The 14,286-nt window shown below is 53.2% G+C and overlaps 4 protein-coding genes across 4 annotated transcripts; 2 read left to right on the forward strand and 2 right to left on the reverse strand.

Annotated features, from left to right (window-relative positions):
- Positions 1-348: 348 nt before the first annotated feature.
- On the forward strand, positions 349-5,088 carry LRP88_05177 (uncharacterized protein; the record flags this gene model as incomplete). Its single annotated transcript, XM_083241736.1, has 4 exons — positions 349-573; positions 681-2,730; positions 3,764-4,215; positions 4,318-5,088. 4 exons carry the CDS (start codon positions 349-351, stop codon positions 5,086-5,088), a joined length of 3,498 nt encoding a protein of 1,165 aa, XP_083102884.1.
- Positions 5,089-6,486: 1,398 nt separating this feature from the next.
- LRP88_05178 (uncharacterized protein) lies at positions 6,487-6,881 on the forward strand (the record flags this gene model as incomplete). Its single annotated transcript, XM_083241737.1, has 3 exons — positions 6,487-6,565; positions 6,622-6,759; positions 6,814-6,881. 3 exons carry the CDS (start codon positions 6,487-6,489, stop codon positions 6,879-6,881), a joined length of 285 nt encoding a protein of 94 aa, XP_083102885.1.
- Positions 6,882-7,656: 775 nt separating this feature from the next.
- Positions 7,657-9,110, reverse strand: LRP88_05179 (uncharacterized protein; the record flags this gene model as incomplete). The annotated part of the gene is made up of 2 exons (XM_083241738.1): positions 7,657-8,300; positions 8,987-9,110. The coding sequence occupies 2 exons, from the start codon at positions 9,108-9,110 to the stop codon at positions 7,657-7,659; spliced, it is 768 nt and encodes a 255-aa protein (XP_083102886.1).
- A 1,119-nt stretch (positions 9,111-10,229) lies between these two features.
- Positions 10,230-11,308, reverse strand: LRP88_05180 (uncharacterized protein; the record flags this gene model as incomplete). The annotated part of the gene is made up of 5 exons (XM_083241739.1): positions 10,230-10,307; positions 10,358-10,718; positions 10,774-10,853; positions 10,907-10,949; positions 10,998-11,308. 5 exons carry the CDS (start codon positions 11,306-11,308, stop codon positions 10,230-10,232), a joined length of 873 nt encoding a protein of 290 aa, XP_083102887.1.
- Positions 11,309-14,286: the final 2,978 nt, after the last annotated feature.

The following is a 14,286-nucleotide window of genomic DNA, read 5'->3' on the forward strand; positions in this document are numbered from 1 at the left end:
GCCCCAACCCCAGCCCCAGCTATTTCTGTATTCTCATCCCATCACATTCTGTCGCCAGACCCGAACCCGAAGGACACGGGCAGAATCAAACTCGTCGGCGATACTCGGTCCTTACTTTGATCTATACCTTGCTCCCTCGAACGACGCCGCCGCCACCGACCACGCCTCGCTCGCTTCTGATAGCCATCTTTATCGGCCGTCCCTGGTCCTCAACCGCCCCTCATTAGCAGGCCTTTGGCCCGTTCGTCCTCAACCTCTTGTCTATACCGATTACCTGTCGCTTCGACTTATACGCCCTGAAACCTTGCGCATCTTGACGAGCGCTGGCTTCCTCCTCCTTCGCCTGCCATGTCTGCAAAGGCTGGAACAAAGGACGCGGCAGCGCCGCAGTCCGCGACAAATCCAACCCCGCAGAAGGAGCTCTATCCTATGGTGAACTGGAAGTATGACATGTTCCTCTACAGCGTCGGCAACATCGTGGACATGTTCTTCCGCGAGGTCGTGCCTCGAGGCGCCTGGCGCGTTCCTCAGACCGGCCCCGTGCTGTTTGTTGCCGCGCCGCATGCGAACCAGGTCAGTTAATTGTCATGATTTGCGCCCAGAGCGCCAAGATGGGAGATGCGCAGCTTGGGTCAGACATGGAAGATGAGGATTTTTTGCTGACATTGGCCTCAAATCAGTTCGTCGATGCCATTATTCTTCAGCGAACCCTCCGCTACGAGGCCAATCGTCGAGCGTCTCTTCTCATCGCCCAAAAATCCGTCCACGGCTTCATCGGCTGGGGTTCGCGCCAGGTCGGTTCCGTGCCTGTTGGTCGCGCTCAGGATGCCGCCAAGCCCGCCACTGGTACCGTTTACCTTCCCGATCCCATCAACGACCCGACTCTAGTTCGTGGTATCGGTACCAAGTTCGGTGAGGGCGAGGGTGAGATACAGGGCATGCTCTTCCTTCCACCTGGCAAGAAGACGACAGGTGCCAGTGTCGATATCGCTCAGATTCTCGGACCCGAGGAGATCCGCGTGAAGCGACCATTCAAGGGCAAGCTCGCCTTGGAACAGCTTACAGGCCGCGATGACATTGACAAGGACGGCAACTTCACCAACAAGGCATTGAAGGGTCCCGCCCCAGGATACCAGGGCACCAAGTACAAGCTGGCACCTCATATTGACCAGACCAAGGTCTACGAGGCTGTCTTCTCGCGTCTACGCAACGGTGGTTGTGTGGGTATCTTCCCAGAGGGAGGTAGTCATGATCGCACTGAGCTTCTGCCTCTCAAGGCTGGTGTCGCTATCATGGCCCTGGGAACTCTCGCCGAGGACCCCGATTGTGGGCTCAAGATTGTGCCTGTGGGAATGAACTATTTCCATGCGCACAAGTTCCGTTCGCGCGCTGTCGTCGAGTTTGGCGCTCCCTTTGAGATTCCCCGTCACCTTGTTGAGCTGTACTGTAACAACCAGCGCCGCGAGGCTATCGGTCAGGTTCTGGACATGGTTTACCAGGCACTCAACTCGGTGACCGTCTCGGCGCCAGACTACGACAGCCTGATGATGATCCAGGCAGCTCGGCGACTCTACAACCCCACAGGCAAGAAGCTCCCACTGCCTGTGGTGATTGAGCTCAACCGAAGGCTGTGTATGGGTTATGAGCGGTACAAGAATGACGAACGAATCGCTTCTTTGTCCTCAGCGGTCAAGGAGTACAACTCGCAGCTGCGCTACCTGAACCTCAAGGATCATCAGGTGCAGTATGCCAAGATGTCAACCATCAAGGTTGTGTTCCTCTCTATCTACCGCTCCATCAAGCTCCTGTTTCTCTTTATCTGCACCTTGCCCGGGCTGCTCCTCTTCTCGCCAGTCTTTGTGGCCACCAAGATCATCAGTCGACAGAAGGCCAAGACGGCCTTGGCAGGTTCGACGGTCAAGATCCGTGGTCGAGATGTCATGGCGACGTGGAAGATCCTGGTAGCGCTGGGATTTGCACCTACGCTCTACAACATTTACTCGATAATCTTGTCGTTGAAGGTCTGGCAGGATCGGCTCTGGGGCCATGTTCCTGACTGGGTGCCCTTCTGGTTGGTTTACTTCATGGTGTGGCCCCTTATGGTTGGCATCACATTCGCATCCCTGCGCTTTGGCGAGGTCGGCATGGACATCTTCAAGTCCCTGCGACCACTGATGCTGTGTCTGAATCCGTCGTCGAACTATAACATTCACAAGCTGCGGCTCAGGCGAGCAGAGCTGAGCGCCCAGGTGACGGATGTGATCAATACTCTTGGCCCTGAGATGTTTGATGATTTCGACAAAGTGCGCCTTGTTCCTGACCTGTTCAAGACCGAGGGTGGCGCTTCAACGTCTCCAACTTCGCGTAGACGACGAGACAGTGACCAGTCGAGCACTGGGTTCGATGCTGAGACACCACCAGCTCTGTCGCGACGAAGCACGACGCAATCAAGCCGAGCACTGCCACGCAATGATTCGTTCAGCAACATTGGCACGGTTGGCATCTTCTCGACAAGACCACCTTCCCGAGCGCGCAGCCGATCCCGGTCGAGCAGCAGTGGGGGCGGGTTTGGATCTGGTGGATTCCCTATCAGCGGATTCACTACTCTGGACTCGGCTGGCGGGTTTGATGAAGCAAGCCGTAAGATTCGAGAGGCTATGAAGGTCCGAAGACGCAAAACAGATCAGGAGAAGACGGAGGGAGAAGAGGAGGAGGACAGCGAGGAGGAGGGTTACGATGAGGCAAGGAAGAAGAATACCTAGGGGGTTGAATGAGAAGGTTGGCGAGGGGGCTAGAGGGTGAAAAGTGAGCAGCGATGGGCATTTTGTTGTATATTGAAGTTGGTTCACACGACATATTTCCTAGCAGGTTTCTGTGGGGTTTCTGCATTGGATGATATCCCTGTGTCGGGACACTTTGGCTTTTAAAGGGTCAAGTCATTTTAGGAGTTGAATACCACGTCATATCGTATCATGACACGCATTGGCTGAACGACTCCTGTTGGAGGTTCTGATCTCGGTGATAACTTGGACGGACTAAACTGTCGGAGTAAACTGTCGGGTTTCTCTCCACAGTGCAGATGTGCTACGACTTTGCGGTGCAGGTGACACGGCAGATACAGAAACAAAGATAACCAATGCCGACCAAGTTATTTCGGAAATGTTGGGGTTGCCCAATGAAGCATCTGTCATAGCAGAGACAAATGCCGTTTCAACAGGGAGCTCATTAGCTGGCAATGTGAGGATGAATGGGGCGAGGAAAGCAGCCAAGCGGGCCAAAATGTCGAATAGAAGAGCTCCACTATTTAGGAGCAGGGGATCTCAAGTCGCTCGCTTTGAAAACCGAACCGAAAACCCAGACAGGATCTGATAACTAGAGCCCACGTAATGACGTGCGTAAGTACTATAATGCGGTAGGACCTTTCGGTGGTCGGAGATAGGCGGGGAGTCCGGGGCGAACAATACAGCGAGTAGGAGATAGCGGCTTATTCAAATGGGGGGAAGGCAGCATATAAAGCAACCAGTTTCTGCCTGGTTAGATTGATTCCTAACTGACAGTGAATAATCTTTTAAAGCATATTGTATTTTGCGCTGATTATCAATCTGATTAGTTTGGGTAGCGATTCCTTTTAGGGCTGCAGCCAAGGTTTATCATTTCCAATCCTGAGAGACACGAAGAAATATCCCACCAGCCAAAGCCGATCCCACAGAATCTTTTCAGTGGATCAGGTAGGCAGTGCCGAACCGAATCCAATCCAATTGAGTGACGGCCCAAATATCTACCGGAACCGTTTACCGGGCCATTACATTATATACGATGACCTCCCCTTCCCATCCTCCCTCCTCCACAACCGCCGCTCCACCTTCTTCCCTCCCGCGCATGCCCGCAAAGCAAAGAATGGCCCTCTCCCTCAAGTCGTTTGTGAGCTCGGTGCTGGGCGGAGGCGCGCCGCAACCGCCCTCGGCCACAGAGCTGTTTGTCAAGGTGGACCCCAAGGTTGACGGGGAGGAGTGTCTGCACGACTGCGACGGCTGCACCGCGCGGTATCCGAGGGGGTTCAAGATCGAGACCGAGGATGTGCTGTATGGTCAGATCAAGGCGTGGAGCACGCATTTGCTCGTGGGTACGGGCAAGACGGATTGGGTGAGGGATGTGGCGGATGAGAAGGGGAGCGTCATGCAGGCCGTGGAGAAGGCGAGTGCGCCTACCAACGGGGTGAGTAATATTTCTACTGTGTAGGCTCTCGTATGGGCTCTCATACGGGCTAATCTTCATATGAGGGTTCATTGAATTATTATAATTGTTAACATGTCCTAGAAACTCATGCTCTCAGCATCCAACATGCCCACTCCTCACGACACCGACGACTACTCGGAGCCCACCACTTTGCTCCTCCTCCCAGCCTTCAAGCTCATCCACAATGCCCACCCTCTTAACGCCCCCCAACTCATCACTGAGATCATCAACCAGGCACCCACAAGCACTTCCCCCCTCTCCCCCACGCCTCTACCTGCTTCCCTCCCTTCCCCAGACCCTGATGCTGGGGTTCCCGCCCTGTCTTTGACTGACTGCCCGCACAATGCCGTGATCCTCATGTGCAGTCATCGGACACGAGATGTGCGGTGTGCTCAGAGCGCCCCGATTCTGAGGAAAGAATTTGAGCGCCAGCTAAGGCCGCTGGGTCTGTACCGGGACCTGCATGATGAGAGGCCAGGTGGTGTGGGAATCTACTACATCAGCCATGTGGGAGGCCACAAGTACTCTGCCAACGTTATGATCTATCGTCGACCAAACGCCTTTGGCCTGGACGACACGGCGCCGGGCGAGACCAACGGGACTACAAATGGGGCTCAAAAGACCAACGGCAACGGCAACAGCACCAACGGCGCCGAGAAGAACGGCCACACAAATGGCTCAGAGGAACAAGCCGGCACCGTCGGTGCCTCGCAGGGCATCTGGCTAGCACGAGTCAAGCCCGAGGACTGCGAGAACCTAATCCGCTACACAGTGCTGCGAGGCAAGGTGGTCAAGCCCGAGAGCCAGCTGCGGGGCGGCTTTGACCGCGCGAGGGGGCTCATGAGCTGGTGATGATGGAACAGAGGCAGAGACTGACGGATACCCCGTGGGAGGAAGATGCTTGTTTTTGGAAAAAGAATGCATCATGATACCTGAGCTGCTTAGAAGGAAGGAATAAAAAAACCATTATATAGACGTGCATTGCCCATAGAAAGCAGGGATAGGATATCTATCTCATCAGCTATGACGACGGCTAATCCGAGATCCATCGGTTACTTGGACAAGTGAGGAATCATTATCAAGCTATGGACCTGAATACGACGTCCTCGTATCATTGGATCATGATCCCAGCATCCATACTCAGCCAAACACATGCCACGGTGCTAGGTCTTATCCATGATAGGCCACCCATGATGGAACGACACGGATCGAATGGACCAGGCACACCTCGGAGGTCTACACTTCGCGTACCTTGCATGTGCCAGGAACCCAGAGCCGCACACACACCCTCGGATTTCCATCTTCAGTAGGTCGCCCTGATCGGCTGACGAGGTCTGGTTTATCTTGCCTGGATCGGCGCCACGGTGGAGAAGTTTTGAAACGTCAGCTGTCAAGGAACCGCGGCGCCATGTCACCGTTGTGGCTGGTCCACGGGTTGACTCGTGTTAGGGCTATTTTTTTGGTGCCTTGTTTTTTTGCCTGGATTGCGTGTTTCCTTCTCCTTTTATGGAACCGAGGGTTGACGGTGGTTGGATGTCAGCTTGGACAGTATATGTTCAACTGTGTTGGAAACTGGAGCAACACGGAAGATTCCATGCTTCGACAAAGAACACATTGAAGAATGAAAAGAAACAAGGTGAAAATAACAGAGATAATGGTTCTTCATGTCAAGAATAAAGATGGTGTGCAAACCAACAACCAGTTCGCCAACTTCACCAACCCATCTAGGCCCAAGCTCCGAAGAAACAAGAAGAGCCCAGACCAGATTAACAAGCTTTTTCTCCTGTTGATCCACCCCGGGACTTTTACCCAAAAACCTTGTCCCACGTTTCATCAACTCGACGCGTCCACGCCAATCAAGGGCGGCTCTACCGACGACAAGGACACCAGCGCCAGGGACGCGGTGGATGAGGGAACGTTTCTTGATGACAGTGCATGGGGCTAAGCTTTTTCCATGTGGGTTCCTTTCTTGGTTTTACCTTGTGATAAGAGACGGGATGTTGCGTGCTAGGGGGTTGAGAGATGGGTATATAGGACGGTCGCTGCTTTCTCCTCGAGTGTGTTGTCTTTTGTGTCTGTGTCGGTACATTCTTTCTTCACTAAACATTCTTTCTGGTCTGTGACCCAATCTCTCTCTTGACTTGATTTCCCTGAGCTGGTCTCCTTCGCTACAAAGACCATATCTCTTCATTGTATCAATCTCTACCTCGTCACATACCCTTACATTCCTTCAACTCTACGACCGTCAACATGAAGACCACCGGTGTCGTCGCCTTCCTTCTCGCCGCTTCGGCTTCCCTCGTGTCTGCCCTGCCTGCTCCTATCCAGAGTGAGTAGTCCCATCACTAGGATTCTGCCACCCGTGGGCTCTGACATACTTCACAGACCCGCCCCCTCACGTCTCTGGCTTCATGCCTCCATCCTTTAACAACACTCGTCCCTGGAACCCCAACCGGGGTGCCCGAGTTCAGGGCCAGGAGCCCCCTTTCCCTACCGCCAGCAGGGGTGTTCAGGAAGCCTCCTGTAAGTAACTCGATGGATGTGAAGATTGGGGAATCTCTTGCTGACCATGAGTAGTGGGCCCTACCGCCCCTGCCGTTGTTCCCACCCCTACTCCTCTCCCCGGTAACGGAACCACCTTTTAAAGAGAGGCATGAACTATAAATGGGTTACGACTGGGATAGGCTTGGATAGTGATCCTTATGGGATGGATCCATGGATGATTAGGACATACCAAAAATGGCACACCTGGAGAATTAGACTGGTTCCTCTGGGATAGACAAGAATAGACCGCCACGGCACGGCAAATTGAACCTGTGGTTTAACTGTCTCCTTGATTGAGGTCGTGTTACATCTTTTGCTTTGCACCTTGGATATCCCTAGAGACTCGACAACGATTACATCCTATTCTTTTGGAGTTTGTAGACTAACAACAGCAATTATCATTCTCATAGTGAGCTGCTGCTTTGTTGTCTTGGTGTTGAGAGTCAGATACCAGTTGCCCTTTTGAGCCGGGACAGGGGCTCTTGACCAATCAGAAGCGAGTACCGCATCAACCTACAGCTACTGAATCAAGCAACTTGGTGTGGTCTCTTGGAGTTGTTTTCTTCTTTCTTTCTTATTAAAGCTATTGGAGTTGCTAGGTTATCCTTATTTAGTCACGTAACCCAGCAGTTGACATCACTGAAACTGCCGGCAACTCCCCAATAGAACAATGTTTGGCTATTCCACCAGGTCTGACTTTAACCCCGGATGTCTTCCACAAACACACCGTCAGCTGTGAGATAAGGAAAGCCCTCCTCAGCCTGCAAGACGCCCCGATCCAACATCCCAGACCTTGGATCCGCGGGATGGATATCCCAGGAACGTCAATCATCAATCACGTCGGTGGTGGCGGACCAAGTTTCCGAGTATAGACTCTCATCGTCGGCCTGGCGACTCTGGCGCCTCGCCCACATACATACCTCGAAGCTGGCGGAAAGCGTCAGAGTCGGCCCCGTCCAGCCGCGCGAGCTCCCGCAGGCCAGCCTCCAGAGCTATCTCGATCCTGTAGAGGCAACGCCTCGCGATTCCACGGTTGCTGCACAGCCTCCGGTACTCAGAAGTTGGCTTGTTGGGCTTGTTCTGGTCACGCACCTCGCGCTGGATCTTGCCGACGTCTTCGTGGATCGAGTCCATGCTGCTTTCGAATTGTCCGGCGACGTTGCGGATGTCGAGGACGGCCAGGTTCCAGAGCAGTTGGTCCCGCTCCTCCCTGGCAGCGAGGACCTTGCAGTTCGCGTCCTTGTACCACTCATAGGTCTCCTGGTACTCATCCTGGAGGGCGTCGAGCGTCTTCTTTACGCGCTCCCGGTACTGGGGAGAAGACTTGTCCAGCACGGGGTCCTCGCTCTTGTTCTTGCCCTTGTGGTCCTCGGAGAAGAAGGTGCTGTAGGGGAACTTGCTGTAGTCGGGGAGTTCGTCGTCCTCGTGGAGGTGAGGCTTGAGGCGTTGATCCTCGGTGTCGTCGGGCTGGCCGCGGCCGCCACGGATGGGGAGGTTGAATGAGACCTTGCCCATTGTGTCTATTTGTTTCGAAAAGAGTGAAGAATTTGTGAAAGTTGTACTTTAAAGGAAGCTATAGGCTTGAGTGATGTTGACTGGTCAAGACAGGCTGGGTCCATCTTGGTGGATATATATGCGCGAGAGTCACTATACATTCACAAACATAATCACGCTCTGGAGCTGAATCAGTTAGCAACGCAAATCATCACTGACAGGTGAACCAGATGGTTCTCACAGTAACGTGTGTGAATAGAGGCTGTGTAGGTATTGGCAGCTTGTCTTGTTTCTCATTTGCATGCCTCATACATGTCTATCTTTCTTCATCATGGACCTTTGGCGTCCCTCAATCTTTAGCCAAAAAAGGCAATCCAAGTAGTCTAATTTGCTCATTTCGTTTCCCCATGTTGAAAATTCCCAGTTTGACTCATGAAAAAACATTTACCCAGAAAAAGAAACAAAAAGACCCGTGACCGAACCCAGTCATTTGTTGCGCCGTAACCCAAACGTGAAGAGTTGTGTGAATCATCAACCCAAAAAGGACATTACCACCCCACGTCTTCTTTTCTCATCAAATGGTTGCTGAAAGTAAAAAATCGACGTCGCTGGAGCCGAATAGTAAAACAAGGCAGAAAAGGTTTGTGATGGAAGAGAGTGTTGATCTCCCATCAGTCGGCAATGTCTTCACTGGTGTGGCTGCTTGATGTACCGCTTCCAGCTGCACTCATATGGTTCTTAGCCATGTTGACGAGCTTCCAGATACCGAATGATACGGCGGCGAGGATGATGAAGAGGATGATGATGATGACAGCGATGACGTCGTTTCTCTTCATTTTGGCGGAGGTTGAGAGAGGAAGTGGTGGTGATTGAGAGGTTTGGTCTTGTTGGGCACCGCTTGTACGGTGTGTTGAGCAGATAGGCTGTTGGAGAATGTCTCGGGCTGGTCTAGACAAGAAAGATGCCGATCCAAGAAATGGTCCAGGGGAGAGAAATGTCAAGAGATGTCTCAGGCTGTGAAACAGTTAGAAAATCAGAAATTGTTTGCTCGCATGACAAGAATCGACATACCCAATAGACTTTGTTGAGTGCAGCTGCAGGTGACTTGCGCGAGTTGACCAACCAGGTAGTTCAAAGTAGATGATCCAAGAGAAGAGAGGAAATTCGTTCCAAGTCGTTCGTGTCTGTGAATAAATCGTCTCTTTGTATCGTCAAGATAATTCGTCTCTATAATAATTCGATAGAACAAGAAGGGAAACTGGAATGTATGCGACTCACCTCTGTCAGTTATATAAGTCGTTGCCCCGCCACCCGACTTTTTTTTCCCTCTGCCGACGCGTTAAATGGCAAGGCTGGGCTCTCACGTCGCGCCCAGACCTTTTTACAGGCCATGTAGGGGTTCTTTGGTGGGGTCGTCAGGGGCTCTGACACGCTGCGACCCTGCCGAGGTTTCCCAGCCTCGCAGAAAACGTCACCCTTTTTTGCAGCCCAAGTCGATGGTCGCGATAAATCGCGTGTTGTTTCAGGGCCAGCCGTTGTTTAATTGATTGCATTCAATTCATTGACAACCCTTGCCATTATATCCGTACATCCATCTCAATTCACCACCGAAAATACGACACCAATTCTACAGCACAACTACTCCATTCTCATGTCCGTAAATGACGTGTCTTTCAGCGTGAATGCACCGTTAAAATCAGCAAATACTCCGTCCCATGCCCTCATATCATCACCACCCCACCTGCCCTCGATACATGTCGAGAACTCCTCAGGGGTTGGCTCCAGATATGGTCAAATGATACCGTTTCCGTTCCGCGCGACAGAAAAGACAAAATCAACAAAAAGAACCACTCCGCGGTCCTTTATCGCTCGCCGAAACGCCGTTCAAGTCAGAGGTCGGAGCGCATTACTCAAGCAAGCTCCAGCTGCCCAGTCTTCACATAATGACTATCTCTTCAACCCTCAGCCTCGTCCACTTGCGCCTTCTGCTCCTCTCTAATGATCTTGACGTGTCGCTCGTAAAATTGAAGCATCTAAGCCATGTCAGCCCCTGTGTTTCCATACCACCATGAGCTTCGCTTACCTTTTGTGGACACTTCTTGTAGATGATCTGGGTATCATGCTTCGTCTTGTTGCCATTCTTCCAGATCAGATAGACAACCAGCTTGCCGCTACCCTCTTCCTCACAGGCATCGATCGTCTCGATCTCGTCCTCCCACGAGCCGGCTGGAGGGCTCCACTTCTTCGCAGTCGCTGGAGGTGTTGTGTCGGCCGGATGCGCTGCGCTGCGTCGAGACCGCTTCGCAGTTGATGTTGTGCTTGGGGTGCCGTTTGTCGTTCGCCGACGCTTCTTGGTCTTGCTAGCTTTTTCCGTCTGCTCGAAAATCTTCTCTCGTCCACCGATCTTGGTAAAGTACTCTTCGAGGATTTCTGATGCGGATTCCCTGCAAAAACGCATCAGTCGACATACCACCGCACCGAGCAGTTTTGTTCACTTACTGGAGGTTTTCCTCCGGCTCCCATGTCATGTCCGCCACGGCGTCGTATCCCTCCCACTTGACGTGGAATTTCAAGCTTCCCTATAATCGCCGTCAGCCGTGTCCGCGCTGAAATTGGCCAAGCTTCTACTCACGTCGTCGTCGATAATGTGCTTCTTGATCGCCTCGACAACATACCTGAGGCGTGTGAGCACTGCGCAAGTGTACAGCCAACACACAACTTACTCGTCCTCCTCTAGGTCTTCATCCTCCTCTCCCTCCTCGTCTTGTTCATCGAAATTCTCGCCATTGGCATCAACATCGTCGTTAGGATCCGAGGTCGCGCCAGCCGAGGCCGACTTTCGTGTCGCGCGCGGGGGAGTAGAGAACCCGCCGGTATCAGAGGAATCGTCTTCACTAAGGGCTTCGCGGGGGTTAGCGATTGCGCTGAAGCGATTGCGATGAGGCCGGGTGGCGTTGTGGAAGCTCCTGCCAAACGCGATCGCGATGCGCTCATCTTTCGACTCGCGCGACAGGTTCTGGTGAGGCAGCGCCAAAGCGATGTCGGAGATAGAAGGCTCAACATACCTGGGGGCATCTTGAAGAATTTCGATAATAGCGGTTTTGAGGGATTGCAGGCCGGGGTCCGAACGATTGAGCTTGAATTATGTTGTAATCGCCTCGTTTGCGCGAGCGGCAGCAAAACTTCCTGAGATAAACCACTTCCAGCCACGCGAGAGAGCAAGAGCTACTGCCCGCTTTTGGAGGGGCTGGGGATGTGGCTCGACCTGGACATGTGGCGCAGCTGCACGTGACCATGACAAACGACCAACCACATCACTCTGACCGTTTGAAGGATGGTTTGGTGCGAACAAGCTGAGATGCACGTTGGTATGACTCTGTCTGCCCATTGCTTTGTCTCGTGCCTTCATTGCCTCAGCGGTCCATAACGTCCGCTTGCGATGCATTAGAAGTCGGCCCCATCCGACTACTGCAACAACTGAGGTCATATCCGCCCCTACCTGATGCCCTAATGCACCAAATGATGAGCAGACAAACGCTAGGGAGGTTGGATGGCATAACTCGCCCGGATTCTGGAACAGCGCAAGAAGCAAACATGGCATAAATCAGCTGGTATTAATTTAAGCTGCCGAAGCACTAAAGCACGAACCTCGCCAGTGAGCCCCGTTTTCCTCAACCACGGCTGAAAGACCTAGTAAGGGGACGCTGCATGTCAACCAACACAACGCTTCAACGGTAAGCACGACACCAGCTCCGTTTACGTTTAGACGCGCATTGGATGGATGGATACGTATTCTCCTCGCGATCTGCAAAACAAAACGGGCCTAGCGCCGGGTTGAGAGGGCAGCTGTGTCCTCCGCCAGTCGTTACTTTGCTGCCCACCCAAGTTAGTTGCCGTATCCGCGACCCCTGATAGGCGCGTGTTGCAGCTTTCATTCAGGGGTAAAGCCGACGGTTGAGAGTTTATCGACGACGACCAAACCGCAGCGGGTGGCTAATGCTCAGAGGAGACCCAAGCTCCTCTCCCTCCGAGGTCCTAGCTCCTGAAAACGGAATAGACGGTTGTACGTTTTACGAGAAACTGGGGGGCCACCGATGCTACTCCAAGGGGCGAGCTCAAGGCTGGCGTCGGTGTGCGGTGGGTTGGGTGGTGAGGCGCCCGAGGTGAAGGCGGAAGACGGGAACGAATTGCCGAGCACTCCAGTGTCAAAGGCCCGAAGACCTCAGCGGCGAGCTGTAGGCAGGATCCAGCAGCTGCAGAACGTAATTAAGCAAATACGGCGTCTGGTTTTCTGCGGTGGTTAAGGGGCATGCAGAAAGCTCACCGTGTCTCGGACCGGGGTGTTGCAGGTTGGCCTCTCCTCTTGAGAACAGCTGGAGCCAGCAAAACTCCCAGCAGAACCAGCAACCCCATGGTCGGTGCCACCCATGCCCTTGTCGGCGGCCATCCGTGGTCGCCCGTTGGCCAATCCGCTCGGGGCTGGGCGTTTAGCGCTGTGAGACTGCCGATGCCAGCGGTCCAGTCTCTGCTTCCCCGGGCTAATCTCAATCTTGGTTTGCGTCGGTCCGGGCAGACACAACGGACATGATTGCTTGCCTCGTGCCTTGTGCCCGTTTGCGTTTGTAAGTGCTGACTCTGCAGCGGAGGGACGGGAATCACGTTATTATACGAGCATGACGAGTTTGCTGGCAGAGACTGTTTGATGTCTCATCTCATGGATGTCATATCCAACTGATGGCAGACGACAAGGCGAAAAAGGGGAGCCCCAAGGTTGGACGCCATGCAGCCAAATGTGAAATTTACTTGGACGCAACGAAACGGCAGTTTGCCTTAGCTTCACCTGTGCCTCTTAGATTTCGTGTTTCTGCCTGTCGCGTTTACCGTGTAATCTTGTATCTGTCCGAGAGGCCAAGCCCGCAGGTCGTTGCAGAGAGGCACGGGTGCGATCCCGAGGCCGGACTCTGCCGGGACCGAAGTGTAACCATCATGGTTGACGAGTTGACATTGACGTTGAAGCGCGAACTGTCATGGAGGCTTTGAGGCTGCTGTGCTATTAGTTGTGTCGATTGCTATAGCGGGAGCCTCCCGTCATCACCCCTTGGCGACCCTGAGTCGATCAAGCCAATTGCCGAGCAAAAGTGATGGGTAAGGACATCATCGATTTGAGTCAACCCTGTCGCTCAACCACCCGGAGAACCCAACTACGTACCTGCGTAATCACCCAGAGCAGGGCATGGCAATCAGCATTCTATTATTGACAGTTCGGCTGCGACCTGACCACGTAGGGAACTCAGATTCGACCCGACCACTAGAACCCCCAGAGAGAAGAGCCAACTGCCCTACCACGATCCCAGGACGCATCGACACAGAGTCCCGGCGGCGCTAGGACTGGCCTCTTAGAGTGGTCGATCAGCGCTAAGCGAGCGACGGGAGAGACATCCAGGCGGCGGGACGGCCACTAAACGTCAGGGGTTCCGTCGGTGCTAACGGCGCCAATCTGGGGGTCCCTTGGAGCCCTCCACTCCATTTTTGGGGGGAATGAGATGGATGGACCTTTGTTGGATCCGCCCCTGAAAATGGAGGAGGCTTTATTTTAAAATGGAAGGGTAGGAAAAAAAAAAGAATAATTAAACCCAGCGATACCAGAACAGGCTTCCCCTTTAGTCCCTCTCTCGTCTCTACCGTATCTCTCTCTCTCTCTCTCACACTCTCTCTTCGAGTCTCTCTCTTTTCTTTTATCCCTCCTTCTCCTCGTCTCATGTTCCAACTACGACTTTAAAGCTCGGCTCGTCTCGTGCCTCTTCCCCGTCCATTTACCCCCCGTCCCCTTTTGGAGGTCTCGACCCCAACCACGCTCGTTGCTTCTATTCGATCGACCTTTTTTCGCTCGCTCCTTATGATTCACGCCTGTACAGCTCCCCAACTGGAGCCGCAGTCGCTATTTACTCTCTTGTAGTATCGAGGCCTCCATTTCCCACGCTCGTTTTTTTGTGACATTTTTCTCTCTCGCTC

The sequence above is a fragment of the Fusarium phalaenopsidis genome, assembly GCF_050370095.1.
Source record: "Fusarium phalaenopsidis strain FUZ10S chromosome Unknown contig_32292, whole genome shotgun sequence".
Lineage (NCBI taxonomy): Eukaryota > Fungi > Ascomycota > Sordariomycetes > Hypocreales > Nectriaceae > Fusarium > Fusarium phalaenopsidis.